General features: G+C 34.9%; 1 protein-coding gene across 1 annotated transcript in view; it reads left to right on the top strand.

Annotated features, from left to right (window-relative positions):
• Positions 1-17751, top strand: part of CTTNBP2 (cortactin binding protein 2) — a 78519-nt gene that overhangs the window by 11497 nt on the left and 49271 nt on the right. Inside the window, exon 2 of the mRNA XM_077178972.1 lies at positions 185-292. Coding sequence (XP_077035087.1) covers positions 185-292 — 108 coding nt within the window. The remainder of the gene's footprint in view (positions 1-184; positions 293-17751) is intronic.

Genomic DNA, 17751 nt, shown 5'->3' with positions numbered 1-17751 from the left:
ACAAGACATTGCAGGACTGATCCCTTGCAACAAAGATTATCTGCTATTAATTTCGACTTTATATAGTACAAATAAAGACACCAACTTTTGACAACTGTAGATGAATGGTGACACATCTGTGTTTTACAGTAAATTACAGTAACTGTTGTAGTCAGTGTGCTCATCAGTGTTTTATTTCTTACAGACAAGAGAGTTTGATGTGGATAACCTGAGCAAGCCAGAACTGAGAATGCTTTTGAGTGTAATGGAAGGAGAATTAGAAGCACGAGACCTTGTGATCGAAGCCTTGCGGGTAAGTTACTTGATTGTTGTGGTTTTCTTTTAGGCTTTTTTTTGAAATTCTCTTTTGCCTCTTCCTTTATACTGTACATAGAATATTGTTAGTGGAGGAGTAAATTGTGATTTTTAAAGTTTTGGTTTACTAAATCTCAGTTATCACAAAATACGTTCTTGTTTAGTTGTAGCCGTTTGATAATTCTGTGTAATTTTGGTCTAAAACACCAACAAAATTTCAAACAAATAAGTGAAAAACCTGTGATAGTGCTTGCTCTTTAAATTATTTTATATTCTAAAGTCTGTTATTTGTGAAAGAAAGGAATAACTTCAAAGAAGAATTCAGTGCATTTGTAATTTGTTCTGATGGGCTATATTCATTCATACACTCTATTTAGTGCTCTCATTTTCAGTGAGATGGAAGTAGGGACAAATATTTTTGTGGCTTTTTTTGTTTGCTTGCCTTTTTTAATATAAGAAATACAAGATAGATGCTCTTAACAGCACTTGCAAGTATTTGGTCAGATTTTTAATGTTAGGCACATGTGAAGGTTAGTTTTCTGCTTCAAAAGATTCCAGTCTGAAAGGCAGCTTAGTTGGAACTAAGATTGGAAATGTACAAACAGAACTAATTGAAATATGATTTTTTTAAATGACCGTATTGATTTTAATGTTGATCTGGAACAAAATAAAATTTAACAGAGCTGCCAAACAGACTGCAGGTTTGGGTGAAAAACATTATTCTATGGTTTAGAAATATTTATAACTTCATGCTTGAATAAGGAGAAATTGTATTCTTCAAGGTATTGAAAGTATTGTAAAGCTAAACCTTAATGTAATAAAATACATCTAGTGCTAATTTTTAGTCATATGCATAATGATTATCAAGTAGTGTGGGAACATTTCCCACTTGAAATATCACAGTAACAATTTTAAATGCATTTTTATTCAGTTTTAAGTTGTTTTGTGATGGCTTCAGATCACCTGTTGCAAATGGAGCTTTAAAGTAGCTGACATTGATGTACATGAATTAATAACTGAAGGCTTTATAGGTATAAATCTCTCTTATAAAATGTAATTATCATTTTGTAATGACAATAAGACACTAGGAGCAATATTTTTCTGGTGTATTACTGCACTTTGAAGTTATTTTGTGTTTGGCATTCAGTTATATGCTTATGTTGAAATGTGCTCCCTTTTCATCTAGCTCTTTCACAATTTCACAGTTCAGTTTCCTGGACAAGGAATTTTATTTTCCCTGTCTGCCAGGTAAAGTTTTGTAAAGTGAAAATAATGTGCACAGCACATCCAGAATCTCTTTTTTTTCTCTTCTAACTTTGAAGGAATGCAAATAGAATATTCAGTCCGTTTTTTCTAGTAAATATTCAGGAACAAGCTACTATGCTACATATAAAAAAGTATATATTGAAATGGATCAAAATGGAGAAAAAAAGGGGGAAAAATGCAGTAAACATTTAATGATAGTAAACATTAAATATTCAGAACAGTGCAGTCCCAGGAGAAAAAAGTCTATATCAAATTCAGATGCACCTGCTGAAAGGGCTAGTATGTATATAGGGGGTTTTGATGATGAACACAGATAAATATGAAAAGTAGTTCAATTTCACATAAGGTATTTAAATGTTGAAAGTGGTGGGGTGGGATATTTTTGTTTGGTTGTTTTTTGTGGTTCTTTTCTCCTGCATCTCAATTCCTAGTTTCTCTAAACAAACTGTGTATAACTCAAATCTTCCTGGCAGCTTGCCTGGTTAGCAGTACCAGTACTGGGAAGCTTGGAAGCCATACCTGCTGAAGAACTGTAGGCTGATATGTTGTAGCATGATACTTTTGGATCTTCTTGGGAAGCCACAAGTCAGCAGCATTAGTAGCTAGATTCTCTGAGCAGCACACAAAAACAACTAGCTAGCCAAATACAAAAGTGTATAACAAGAAAATTCCAGTGGAATTGTGTCAGATTTAATACTTTGATTTGCTGCAACAAACAGGTATACATAGTTTGCATATCCTTAAAGCAAGAAGGAAATTGTTTTCATATAAGGAAAAAGACTAACACTTCAAAAAGAGATGATGGTCTGTTTGAAAATTAGTAAAAGTTTGTGAGTGTGTTTTTGTGTGATGGAGAAGTTGGCCTGTTGTCAGGTTTCTGTAATCCTAGTAGTAGCTCAGGGCTGTTTCAAAGCCCAATTTCTATGATAGATCAGAGCCTGATAATTTCCAACAGTATAGTAGAGAATGTGTTTTTCCTTTCCTCTTAAGTGAAAGGCCAGCAGTTTGAGATTATGTGAAGAAATCTTGTTAAATTAAACATCCTGGGGGCTGGGATGGGGAGGGAAGATAAGTTTAGTTAGTAGAGTGTTGATTTTTATTAAGGTAATAGAATTTGTACCACACAATAAATTAGAAAGAATCAAACCCAGTGTCACGTATAACAATTAACGCTTTTTATTATGCCTTTTATTCATCATGTGCTGTAGAGTTTCCATTGGATTTTATATAAATTTTAGATACCTTGATGATCACTTTTGAAACAAAACCAAAACTTCAAGAAGAAATTTGTAACAAATATGCAGATGTCATCTGTTTACAAATGATTCCTGTGTGAAATAGTTGCAGTAATTATCAATCAGGGCAGTTTAAGTTGCTGGACAAGTTCAACCCTTTGAAAACTAACAGACTTGGAAAAATAATGCTTAGAGTCAAATTTCCACGTTTATTCTCCAAGTCATAACTTAATTTACTGTGGAGAAGAGCATCAGGATTCAACTCAAAGGATCTTTGTGTAAATCTTTCTCACTAGCGCTCTGATTTTGTATAATCACTACACCAAGTGATGAACATGATTTCTCTTTTTTTGAATCTGTATTTTCTGTATTTTAGTAGCTTCATGATCATGGTTGTTGCTACAATTAAAATTAGATTACCATTTAAATCATTAAAATTATTCCATTACTGAGAAATAACTTGCTGATTAATTGCTATTGAGTGTCCATATAGTTAAAGATGGAGAGAGACTTAACTATAGCTGCTGCCTCCATCTGTCTCAATTATCCAAATAAACTGTCTGCCTGTAATAAGGGGATAATTTATTCCTAATGTGCAGGTAATGTGGCCATATAATCAAAGTGCTGGTCTGGCCTCCCACAACTGTGATCTCAGATACAATGTTCATTTGTTGGGTTTTTTCCCCCAGACAAAAAGTGGTTGCTGTGGCTGCTTATTTTCTAGAGGATCTTTTTCATGTGCATTGACCCTCATATGAGGAATTGATGTGGTAGTAATAGCTATCAAGAATAGGATTGTAAATACTAAATACTGCTTTTTGTAGTAAATGTCTCATAAAGTTAATTCATTCCTAGGTTATTTTTCATCTAAAATTTTAAAGCCACATTCACTTGGGATTTCTGTTTATTGTACAAATACATTTATTTGCTTATGTAGATTTCATTAGGTGGTAAATGGTAAATTGAAAATGTATGCTTGCTTCTGTGGTATATGTTATTTAATATGAACAAAAAAAGACAAATTTTTACAATACTAGATTTTTATAATATACCACATTGCATGGATTTAGAACTTTATTTGTTGTTGAGAAAAATCACTAGTGAATTAAAAAAAATATCTAAAATAACTGCCAGTACCAACAGTGGATATATTTTTGGTTAATCAAAATTGTCTACAGTATCAGTGAGCTTTTTTTCTGAGCTTAAGTGAGCTCCAAATCAACAGATTCTATATATTTGCTTGGCTGAGTCAGGAAGACAATATGTGAATAGCAACGTGAACTTGGTTATAGGTGTTTCTTCAGTGTTGGAAAGCCTTATTATGTTTAATTTTTACTCTAACTTCCTAAGACATGAAAGCTTATTTTCTATAGATGTGTTGGTACCAACATCTGTTTAATCTTTCACCCAGTTTCTGAAAAATCTGACAAAATGCTAAACATTTCAAAAATAGGTAGTGTCATAAAACCAGGCAGCTGAGTAAGAAAATTTGTACTGTTTTTAGGGCCTTAGTTGAAGGGAAGGCAGAGATTTGTGTTGTCCTTTATTGAGCACTTTATAGGAATTGTAGAGTACAGAGCTAGGGAAAGTCAGACTTTGCTAATTTGACTGCTAGAGAATTTGAGTTAGACTACCTAAATTGATAAAAAGATAATAAGAAAAAAAATCGCTGGTATAGAAGCTAGTTCTGGCTGAATTTTATCTCCCTGAATCTAAGCATTTTGTCAGGCATGCAGTTTAATCAGTGGAGCTACAAATAAATCATAGTTTCTGTATTATGTCCAAGTAGAAATCCATGTAAGATAATTTGTGACTTGCCCTAGCAAAAGTATATGAGTTCTTGAAGAATTCCGTAATGAAGGTACAAATATTAATGTCATGAAATAGGTAGGTCAAAAGAAAGAAAATAATGCATCCTGTAACAATACCTCATACTCACATTCAAGTTTAGTCACCCATTCTGTTAGATTTATTTAAAAATCTTACAGTCCAAAAATGCAAGGTTTAAAAGGATAAACAGCTTTTAAGAGAGTATAGTGATTACTGTGTAGATTTGCACAATGTTTTTTTGACATAGCTAATGCATAGTATATTGACTGCCAGTTTTCAGGTTCCAGCTCTCCTGTTAATCATTTTAGAATTACTGGGATATCAGTATTCAATTCCATGAGAAATTCAGTATTTTAACAAAAGTCTTCCCAAAGGGAGGATCACAGAAGGCTCACTTGTTTTAGAATGATGAGATTTTTTCAGAAATTATGGGTAGTTTATAAGTATTGGAGTTCATAATGATAAAGGCCATTTTTTACATATCTGTTATAAGTGTGTGTGAATGAACTGCTTGAATGGACCTACCTTAGCATTCTGATTAAGAACATGCTTTTGAAGAAACTGTCCCCATTGTCTCCACCTAACTTTGCCTTGATTTATGCCTCACAGACTACTCTTGGACTGTGGCAGCTGAACTGACAGCAGCTAGTCCTAAGACTTCTTTGTTCTTCCAAAAAGCAGGGCCATGGCACATAGGGTCTTTTTCCTAGTGGAGTCTTTTTCTTCCCAAAGAGTAGACTGCATTTTTTGCTTAAGCTAGTTTGCTTTCAAGTCCTGGACTGTGCATTGTGGAAGGCTTTTATTGGTAAACCTGTCTTTAAATTTTGATCCACAGTGATTAAACACTCAACAGTGTAGTTTTATTTTAATTTCATTGAAAACATGAACTGTTTTGATGATAATTAGTAAAAGTAGATGTATTTCTATATCACTTTTGCAATTCAGTAAGCATATGTATAGATCAAACAGTATTTAAGACACACTGAGTTTATCATAGTTTATCACAAGAGTATACTGTATAGTTATGTTAGATTTTTGGAGGGTAATTGGGAATGATACTGGAATTCCTTTGCAAAATGTGTGGCCTTGCATGCTCAGCCTACGCATTTCCAGTAATGCATAGGCTGTTCTTTGGGGAAAAAAAATTTCAAGGAGAGCTGTAGATACTTGCAAGCTGTACTTGCCTACTTTGACATGTCTGCTTACCAGTGAGTCCTGTCTAGCTAAAGGGCTTCCTTCAGTTGGCCAAGACAAGACTTTTGCCTACTGTAGGTGGAGATTTTGGGTTAAAAAAATTGGATTTATCAGTTAGAGTTTCCATATCCTTGTAATGTTATTTGTTGTCTTTTGCATCTTGTCATGGGGTGATACTTGGTTTTGTCTGTGCACTGAAAGTTAAACATTAAAATAGAGTTATTACCAACACAATAACTGTCAATTGTGTATGAATAAAGTTTTTTTTATCCTGAACTACTGCACAAAGTCCGCAAGAATTGTACTATAAGACTTAGGACTTCTAGAATTAATTTTGGGGTTAGAGGGGAAGAAACATGGGAGATATCAGGAAAAATGGAATGAATCCTTGTTATTTAGTTGCTCTCAAATTGACTGATAGGGAGAAAAATTACACATATATTAAGAGTAACCTGTCAAAGGGAGCTACAAATACTATAAATTGTAGACCCTTATGTGCAGTAATTGTTCTAAGTTGGGAATCTAAAATGTGAATTCGAATTTCTCCTATGCATATGAATCCTGTGAATCCAGAGTGGAGTAACAGCACACAGAAGGTGGCTTTGAAGGTTTCTAGCAGCCAGTAAGGCAGCCTGTTTTGTAGCCAGGTGTCTTGGAAAAATGGTAATTCTGTAGAAGGAGGAGCAGAAGATGTTAAACTGTGTGTAACAGAAGGTTATTGTTGTAGACATGTGATGGCAGTTGTTGGTTTTGGTGGCAGAAGTGAACCATGAAATAGAAGTCAGATAATGCCTTATTTGCATTGTCATTTTTGCATATTGTAATTTCTTTGCATAAAATTAATTTTTAATAAATTTTTGGGAGCTAATAATCTGCAGATTGTCCTTGCTCATCTCTGCATATTATGTCTTTGCTTAGCTGTTAACTCCTTTTGATTTATTGAATTTAATGATGATTGTGTATCCATTTTCTGTTCTCTTAAATATGGTTTATCTTTACCTGTCCAATGTTTCTGGTTATGCTTAGAATTTTTACTTTCCTAATAAGAGTTTAGTGTACTTTTCTGGATGGGTCAGTCAAAATCTAGTATTTCACTATTGTAAGCTATTTAAAATTGATTTCAAGGAAATTATGAAATAGAGATAAACCTCAGATAAGTTATCGGATGAAATTATCTGTTATTGTATTTAGTTTGAAACTGTTTCTACGTCTGTTCATTTCAAATTTTAGAGTAATGAAGCAATGAAGCATGCTCTTTGGACCTAATTGAAAAGGCATTGTTTATTACAGCCTTAATGTTCAGATTTTGATTTGCCCCTATTTGATCATGGTTTATATATTCTGTTACTTTGTATTGTGTTATATTTACTTACATTCATTTTTTTGTAGTAGTAATTGTGTAAGTGTACACTTTGTTATGAATGGAATCAAGTATCACTTTTTCCAATAGATGTTGGGCATGTGGCAGCAGCAATCCCTGGACTAAGTAACTTTGATGATCTGAGTGGTCCTGCTATTTTGACACATATAAAGGCCACTTCTAGAATTTATTAACAAAATAAATTTTCAGTCATGTTAAATCACTTCTTGTGGTAGTTATTTGCTGTTTACCAAAGGGGGACATTAAGCTTTTCCTAAACCATCTGTATCTGTGGTGCTTCACTACTCAGGTGAATTCCTATATTCCAGGCTCTCCTAAAGCTGGAGAACACAAGTATGAAACCATGAGGCTTATTTTCTAAGTGAAAACTCTATGGCCTTGCATTGCAAACAGCCTTTTCACTCTTCATTCCAGCAGTGACTGTTAAATTGATCATAATATTCTTTTGTTTTTCACATAAGATCTGAATATCTTTATTGTTGGCAGGCATGATCCTACCAATTTACTTGAAAGTATTCTGCTGGTTTTTTTATTTGGATATTCTTTTTGCTTTTCCCACTTTATTTCTCCCACCCTTGTTTGATCTTTCTGTGTAATCCAACATAAACTAGTGGGTAGAGATAGATGCACACATTATTTGTAATAATAACAGGAATAATAAAATATCACAACATGATGTTAATCTGTTTCTCCATTTCTGTGATCTTTGTGAATTATACAGATGTGACTTATTTTAAATGTTTTATCTGTTTGCCATCATTACCCACATTACTGACAATGAAAAATGTAACTGGGTCATCTGTTATCTATGTTACATTACCCAAAATTTTCCATTTTCTAGTTCAGGGAACAGATTTTCCCTATGCCAATAAATGGTACAGGTAGTTTCCCTGATATCAATGCTCAAGTGCAATTGAGTACATAACTTTTTTTCCTTGGTTTTTGTGTCTCTTCATGTTAGTGTTGCTGAAGAAGAAATGTATAAGGTGTAAGGTTTGTTCTTGGTTCTTCCAAAAAAAATATGGTAATAATCTGTCAAAAATAATTGTGAGTAAGACAAGAGATTTGATTGCAGTCTTTTTCAACACCTTTGAAAAGACACAGTTTAGATTACTTTTGTTGTGCTTGGGTGTGTATGTTTCCAGGAATTTCTCCCTCCCACTCTATTTTGATGCTGTTCAAATGGTGGACAGATCCTTCCACCTGCTGCTCTCACGGAGAGAGGCATAGGTCTTAGAAGCTCTGTCAATGTAGTAAAAATACTTACCACTAGGTCTCTTACTACAGACAGAGTTTCATTTTTATTAATAAATGAAAAGTTTGAGAAAATAGAGCAACAGTGATTATGGTGAACTAGCATTGAGGTAGCAAAGTAAAATTTTAGCTACATATTTTGGAGATATAAGCTGTTATGTGGAAATTTTAAAATTGCTAACTGTAGTGCTATTAAAGGAGTTCTAGCTGAAAAATTGCTTTGAAGTATTAAAAAACAGCACAAAATCCAAGACATAAAACCCAGTGTTGTTTGTTTTAAAATGTGCCTTTCTATCAATCAAAAAAATTTAGTAAAATGTGTTTGCTCATTCATCTTCTTCGCTATGGGTAGTATCAATAATTAAATTCTTCTTGGAGGTAATACACCTTGCTCTCACAGTTTACTTTCCAGTGAATATTAAAAATAAGTTGAAAACACTGAATTCTCATAATCTGCCTCAAATAAATCTATAGTGTGAATAGAAGAGGCTACTTCAGTTGAAAAGGAAATGAACAATGATCATGTAGTCCAGCTGCCTGACCCACTTCAGTAGTGACCAAAAGATAAAGTGTGTTTTCAAGAGCGTTGTCGAAATGCCTCTTGAACACTGACAGGCTTGGGGCATTGATCACCTCTCTAGGAAGCCTGTTCCAGTGTTTAACCACCATCTCACTAAAGAAATGCTTCCTAATGTCCAGTCTGAACCTCTCCTGGTGCAATTTTTGAACCATTCCTCTAAATGGATCTCAGGGAGAGAGAGTAGCCCCTCCCTGTCCCCTTCGCATCCTGGGGAAGCTGTACAGAGCAATGAGGTCACCCCTCAGTGTCCTTTTCTCCAGATCTCATAAGCTCGGAGTCCTTGCCCCCCCCGCCCCAGGACATTCCTTTCAGCCCTTTCACCAGCTTTGTTGCCCTCCTCTGAGTGCATTCACTCACCTCCACATCCTCCTTAAACTGCAGAGCCCAGAACTGCACACAGCACTCCCATTGAGGCTGCTCCAAAGCTGAATAGAGTGGGATAATCACCCCTTCTGCCCAGCTGGTGCTGATGCTGTGTTTGATCAGCCCAGGATGGGCTTTGCCCCCTTGGCTGCCTGGGCACACGGAGCTGACTCACGTTGATCCTGCTGGCAGCAGCCCCCTCAGATCCCTCTCTGCAGGGCTGCTCCTGTCCTCAAGTCAACAGCATTTCCCAGTTTGGTGTCATCAGCAGCTTTGCTAATAGTGCATTTGACTCCTGCATCCAGATCATTGCTGAATGAATGTGTGGAAGAGAACTGTCCCTAGGATTGAGCCCTGAGAAGTACTGCTGATGGCAGTCACCAGCCAGGTGTACACTGACTGGTGTACATCTACATCACTGCAATCCTTCTGCCAGTTCTTCACCCAACTCTGAACCTACTCAATTCCATAGAGTTTGGGAAACTTGTCCAGAAGGATGCTGTGAGGGACAGTATCAAAAGCTTTACTAAAATCCAGGGAAACTACATCCAATGCCTTCCCTTCATCCATGAGGTGGTTGCCTCTGCACAGAAGAATATTGAACTACCTAAACAGCCCTTTCCCTCTGTGAATTCATGATGACTCTGCCTGATGATGGCATTGTAAATATAACTTGCATACTTTTAAATTAAAATATGTAAAGCTTGGTAATAGTTTAATTGCCATGAAGTAATGCAGGATGGTATCTTAACTGAGGTTTTGATAGCTTGAAAATACGAACATCTCAATACTCAAACAGAAACACAGATTCAGAAACACAGATTGATTTAGTAAAAGTTTTAGTGTTATGTCTTTGGTATCTTTTGTTACTGAGCTGAAGAAGCTTTGTTTTTAACTGCTAAGCATGAAGGTTAAAGTGCTCTATTTTGGTTAGAGATGAAGTCAGATTTCCTTCAGCACTTCAGAAGAATTTCTGACAGATTTCCATGCAAAGAATTATGAATTGATTTGCATGAATTTCAACTATAAATTTGAACATGCAAAAAAAGTCTAGATGACAAATGGTTATTTAAAGTAACCAGAGAGCTCAAGTCTCTTTTATCAGCTGACACTCATTATCAGTATGAAAATCTGTATTATTTTCAGAAATAAATGTCTGGGCGGTTAGATAATCAGAGCATCAAACAGTGATACTTCCTGACAAAATATTGGCCTATAATTTTCAAATGTTTAAGCACCAGACAACAAAGCTGTCATAAAATAGGTCTAGTGTAATCTTTATATGGAATATCTAGATGGCTCTTCTCAATCAAAACCACATGTTGTTTCATGACTTGAACTTTTTCTTTTTCCTCATTTAGAAACTTAGTATAAGGCCTGAATTTCACCTTTTACATTGTGTGAAGAATACTTTATATTCACTGTGCTGGCTTTTTTTCTTGTTGGGATAGATCTGTTAGTAACTGATCTTCACCTTTTAGTATGGCATTTTCCTTTTAAAATCTGTAACCTCAAAATAATGAGTTTTTAGTACTCTAAGGGAGAAAATTAATAATGAAGAATTGGAAGCATATGTCTGTCTGTGCTGTCTGTCTGTACTTTTCCTTTCATGGAGGTTTTTGTCAAGTAACAGGGAGAAAAAGAAGGAGGTTGTGCTACTTATCAATATTGTGGTAATAATAATCTGGTATCACTGGATGATACTCTCCTTTTATGGAGTTAGACCCCTAAGAAAATTCAGGCTTGGTCATTACCTTGGTTGTATAATTCTATGTCAGTACTTGTCAGGATTGTTTAAATATTACTTAAATGTTTGTTCTTCTGTACACAGAGATCTGAATTAATTTTTTGCCACTTTGTGCTTTTATCAAGAATGCTTTTTAAAGCTGAGAAAAGAGAATTATACTTTTTTGCAAAAAGCTATATATTATACTATATAGCTTTTTGCAAAGCACTATTATATTTGGATACTCGCATGAAACAGAAAATCTCCTAAGGAGAGGAGAATAGAATAGCCTTCTAAACCAACACACACTCTTTTATTCAGAGCTGCCTTTTACCTTGAAAAATGTTTTTTAAAAGCTTGGATTTAAAGCTATATGATTCTGAGAGACAGGCATACTTTGCAAATTGTAATTTTTTCTTTAAATTTTGTGTGTTGTTTTAAATGTGAGAATAATGCAGCTTTTGGATATTAGTTTCATGCTTAGGATAACTTTTATAGGAAAACTTTACATCTCATGCAGTTTACTGTAATGTAACAAATTTCATTTATGTATTTGCATGCCTTATGACTGTTACGAGATAGTTCTCCAAGATAAGTTTGGATGCTTTTTATGAGTATGTGTGTCTTAGATTAAAAATTACTGAGTATATTTTCTTTTTTTATTAGCACCTCTACCAAATGACTTGACTTCTTTCATGGTACTGCTCAGTCATCCATAAAGAGCATGTCCTTATAGTACAGAACAAATATTTAGGTCTGCTAGAGCATAAATCAACCTGTATGCTGGTTTTGTTTAACTTGCTGGTTGTATCCTCCAATTTCTCAGTTCTACTGTTTTCACTCTTTTTAAACTAGTGGCCTGTTATGATTGTCAGTTTTGTCCAGGCAATTTCCATTTTTCCATCCTTACAATGGACAGACAAGTATTTTGTCCTATACTTGACATTTAACATAGAAACCAACACTTTGAATGTATTGGTAAAGTATTTTTCATATAGTATGGAGTTCATTAAAATTTAACTCCCTTGTAGATTTTGCATGGGTATGCACCATCACTGTGCTGAAGAAAGGAATTGCAGTTAAAATTGTAAGGAGAAATTGAGCATCACATGTTCATTGACAGAAATCATGCTGCAAGATACTATTTCATCAGTCACTGATGTTTACATTTCCATTTTTAATTTTTCCTGTACAACTTCATATGGAAGTAGCATCTTACGACACTTTGAAAACATTCATTCACATCTGCATTAAAAAAGAGGCAACTAAAAAAACTAACAAAGCCCCCAAACTCAACTGTGTATGAAAATTGCTAACATTCTTTAAAGACTCATTCTTAACTCATCATAGAAAGGCATGATATCCTCCGGTCTGATATTTTACAGGTGTATCTGAAAGTACTGCTTTTATTGTGAGTATGTACTCATTGATAATTCTCTTTTGCTTAATTGAATAGCTACAAAAAATCACTTAAAGAAACTATATAATTTCAGTGAAGAAGATTTATAAACATGTTCTCTTTCAGACATCTTCCTCTTTTAAAAAAATCAATTACCCTTTTAGTTTTATTTAGAATGAAGGGCTCACCCTCATCTTTAACATAATATATAAAATAAGCTTTTACTACTCCTCTTCTGTACTGGTTAGTTTTAGAAAACTTTTTACCACTCCCTAATTCATATGTCGAGAGAAAAAATTAATATGAACCTGTCAACATCTGTTGAAACAATTATCGTAAATGTAGAAAAGGAAATTAATCAGAACAACAAATGCTCTTGAAAGGAAGGAAATTTTGTTGAAGGGTTCTGTGGCAACTTTAATTCAGTTCCGTTGTTCCCCAGCAGTGTAGGACATGCAGTCCTGTTTTTGATGTTTATCATCAGTTGCTGCATGGAAGATTTGGACCCATCGAGCTCGCTTAACTTGGCAGATAAATGAAGAGGAAACTCTGAGATACATAGGGGGGAAAATACTGTATTAACCTTAAAAGCTCTGTTGCTTACATGAATTATGTTGGTAATTATGAAAGCTTATTTCAATGAATGTATGCAACTAATATCAACATAAATTATTAAGAATATAAAACTAATAATGTAGCTTATGTGATTAATTTTTTTGTTTTCATTATTTGGCTTATTTCTTATATCCATTAAATGATATTTCTTTTTCCTAGCTTTATGCTTTTAGCTGTAAGTCCACAGTAATAGGTATGCTATTTGAAGACCCCCTTGACCTCTCACATTCTTGTTTCAATAACAGGTGGAAAAAGTCTAATTAGACTTCATAATTCTCCATTTGGTTACTGAAAATGTATTTTTGTTTTCTTCTGAAGTGGAATGCAAGAAACAAATAGGTTCAGACCAGTTCTTATACTGGATTTGCAGCTTTACCCACAGGCCATTTTCATTTTGTTCTCTCCCTGCGCACCCCACTGCCCATCTTCATTTGCCACTTGGTAAATGGGGTCAGTGACTGCAAAAAGGTCAGGTTAAGAAGTGAAAATTTCCATGAGGTAGCTTGCAGATAACTTAAGGTAACTTGAAAAAGGTTGCTGCAGGATGAATGAGGTGCCTTGCTGTATGTAGGAGGAGACAGGCTCCCTGAAAAGTCATAAAAGAAGCAGTTTATCTTAACAGCCCGATCCTTCAGATTCTTGTTGGCTACAGACTTAGGAGAGCAGACTGGAGAATAAAGCTTCCCCTTGTATTGTATAGCTGCATAATCCCTAGGGATTTTTTAGTACTGATTTTTTATTTTTGAAAATATCCCAGACTTAAAGTTCTGTTTCCCAGGTCATAAAAAGTATTGTCTTGATCCAAAGCAAGACGTAAGACGTGTTCTTCCAATATTTGATTTTTTTTCCTTCCTCTGCAAACTCATTTTCGTCATTTATTAATTGACAGGATTACCAGCATCTATAAGCTAAAATAAATAAATAAATAAATAAATAAAATACATGACAGTCCTAGAAGAAATCACTTATTATGCAGTAATGTAGGTGTAAAGGCACCTGGAGAGATTGTTCAGTCCAATCTTCTTAAAGCAGGAGCAAGGTCAAACATGGATTGAGTTGCAGTTGGCTTTATCCAATTGATCTTGGGAAATCTTCCAATGATAGAAGTTAACTGTTTTCCCTGGGCAACATGTTCTGGTGTTTAGCTGCTCTCAGTGAAAATAATTCGTGTCCAACTCAAATTTCCTTCATTAGATCGTGGGACAAGCGACACTTGTCCTGTCAGCCCGCCAGACCTCAAACACCTTTCTCCCTGATTGTCTCTGTTTCACACTGAAAAGTCCTACTTCTACTAAGCTCTTCCTTGAAGAGATGCTATGTTGTACCTTTTGATCATTTTTGAAATGATCAAAATGAAAACATTGAAGATATTTTTCAGATCTGTTTTTTTGGTAGTCCATCCTTGATCCAACATAATGTTACATATCATCCATAAAAAAACTTTGAAGTTTATTTTTTTTAACTAGTAGCTTTATTTTAGTTTTATTTAATGTTTCAAATCTTTCGTAAAGATTTAAAAGTTCTATATAAATGTGATGTTCTTACTGACTGAATTAAAAAGCTGTTGCAAGTTAGTTTAATCTTTTGCTCTATTGCCATAGAGAATTTCATGCATTAATTGTTTGAAGGGTTTTTGTCTTTGGTTTTATATATTTTGTTTTGATTTGTTTACACCTACTGTGACTTGTCATTAGCAGTTACCTGTTGGAGGGTTTACCTCAAATCTTAAGTCATGATTTTGCGTACTACTGACATAGGCTGAAAAAGATATCATTTCCCATGGACATCTTATCATACTTCTAAATACTTCCAATCTCAGTATTGTCATTAAAAGGTTCATTGCTGAGCAAATGAGTATGTGGAGAAAACTGAACCTGATGGTTTATAAATTCATATAGCACCTTTCACAATACAGTAATCCTGATGACCTCCTATAGTGGGTGCATATTCTATTTTTGAAAATGTTGTGTTTGAAAATTGATTCAGTTAATTATTCACAAATAAATAGTTTGAATATTATTTTCTCTATATATTGCTGTGCAATTGAAGTTACATATGAGACACTGCTAATGCTGATTTAACACAACCAACAAATTACACAGACACTTTTTTAAAGGAGTATGATTTTAGACTGTATATTCCACAGATAATGACTTTCCTGAAAAACAGATATTGTGATATTGCTACTAACTCTTAAGACTTGAAATTCAGTAAAGAAAGACAATATAAGAGAAAAAAATCTGATTGTAACATTTCTATTTCTCCCATCTGATGTACTTTAGAGATTTGCGAAGGGACAGAAGTATTATTTAGAGGCTAGAGGAATCCTGTAGAAAACCTCAGGCCTAGTTTGTGTTTCTGTCACTTTGTGCCCAAGTTTTAGGAAAATACTCATTGTCGGGTCCGGCTGTCTGTCTCTGCCCCGACACGGGTAGAGTGGTTCTTTGGTGGGCGCGATGCAAAGGACGAGTCTGGACTCTTCAGCTTTCGGTCTTCAGGTTGTTTATTATTTCTTATCTACAAAAATTTTCTGTCTGCCCAACAGAGGTCTGATCTGCAGGCAGTCACAGGCACTCTCTGACCACCCACGGGGCGGTCATGTCTTTTTATACTAAAACCTACGTATACAATATTTACCTTTATTTCCCAATGCTTTTCGCCCATGTTGGCAAGTGCACCTTCACCAGAAACCAATCTCTAAGTGCCAACATCATCACAGGAGATGGAGGACAAGAAGAAGAAAGAAGAAGGACAAGACACGCCCCGATCTCTCCATCTTGTCTCCATAACCCCCCTGTACCAAAAACCTTAAAGTCTATATCTCACCCTCTAAATGTGTCTCTTTTACACCTTTTACTCTAAAGTGATTCTCTTGTCCTCAGACTCTTGTTACTTCTGTGGATGGATCAAAATCAAGCCACCAAGCACTCTTGGCAACATTCCAGGGTTTTCGAGACCCCCAAGGGTTCTCCTGGCATCTCTGGACATCGGGAACGATGTGCTGAGATCCCACAACTCATCATCTCCCTTTCTACCAAGTTTCTGCTTTGTCTTTTATTCTAGTACCTTCTTTTTAAATCATGTATTTTCAACCCATGAAATCATCCAATTATTGTATTGTATTGTATATTTATAGTCCTTGTATAAAGACATGGGAGCATTTGTTTTAACATACATTTTGTTCCCCTTTGAGTTGGAAACATCTTTAGATGACTTTGCTGTCTATGGTTTGAGAGTTGCCAGTCTGTTTTGCCCTGTGCTTGGGGTTATGCAGTTCCAGCTTCAGCCAGTCAGTCAGCCCAAACCATGTGCTGTTTGAGACCTATTGGTTTTTCCACAGTGTTTACCTTCCACATTCTACCATAGCCACTTTAATTCTGGTTTTGATTTTCATTCAGATGGAGCTCATCCCTACTATTTATTTTCATCCTTTTCTTGAACCTGGTCATCTTGCTATTTTGGCAGGTGCACACTGAGTTTTTTTTTGCCCTGCTATATTAATTGCTGTGCATGTTAGAAAACATTTCAAAGAATATATTCATATTACATGCATTTAGTATGTGCCAAGAGGACAGCTAGTCATGGGTCGTAGAAAAAAATTGAAAATACACATTATTTCACTGGCTGGCAATCTCTTTCTCTAAAGGCACAGGTTATGCCTTTGCCTCTAAGGTCAGTTAATCATCTTGGCTTTTTCTTTGGATTTAACAATGAGGGCTCTTGGTGGTCTTCTTTTTGGACTTACAGCAGACTTGCTACTTCTATTTTTTCCTTTACTTTGACATCTCGCTTTATATAAACTAAGTGGCTTTTAAGTTGTTGATAATTTATATATGGACTGTGAATCCCTCTCTATTTAAATTCTTAACCTGCTTGGATTTATCATCTTGCTTGGCTGATTAGCAATGTAATCCATTTATGGTAAGGCTTTTGGTTTTGATGGTTTCCTTTCCATGCAGGTTGAATTCCTAAGCTACATACTGTCCTGTAACTTCATCCTATAGAACCACAAATTACAAATACAGTTCCGCCTCCTAGTCCTGTAATATTACCTTTGGAACTAGCTTTTTTATTATGTAAGTTATAAATTAAGGGATTAAAATACTAAAATGATTAGACTAATTGGGGGTTACTTGCAAAGCACTTTATAAAAAATAACTAGGTTCTGTCTATTGTTTTTATCTCTTCAATCAGTCACTACCTGACTTTGTAAGCCAAACTAGACTTGAGGGCTGAGTGAAGTCTGTCAGCTTTTTCTGAAGTTATGTTTCAAAGACCTGGTCTTTTTAATAAAGATTTTCTATTTATACTATCACAATGAAAAACAAACTAGACATATTTCAAGCATCAAAATATGTAGGCCCACTTGTTTCTTTTCCAGACAAATTCTCATTTATGAGAACATTTCAGTTTTGTTGACAATATATAGAAAAAAGCTGGGCATTCACTAAGGTAATTTGTAGTTAGTCTTTGAGGGATTTTTCTAACATAGTTCTTTTGTTCCTCTTTGTTTTCTTATGCCCTGAAATGTGTGTTATCCTTCATGAACTTTTCATATGTTAAAATTTTAACTTCAAGCTTTCCAAATGATGTGCTAACCCATTGGGTAAGTAT

This window comes from Agelaius phoeniceus, chromosome 5 (assembly GCF_051311805.1).
Source record: "Agelaius phoeniceus isolate bAgePho1 chromosome 5, bAgePho1.hap1, whole genome shotgun sequence".
NCBI classification, from domain to species: Eukaryota; Metazoa; Chordata; class Aves; order Passeriformes; family Icteridae; genus Agelaius; species Agelaius phoeniceus.
Note: the sequence above shows the minus strand (reverse complement) of the source record. Positions and strands in the feature narration are given on the sequence as shown.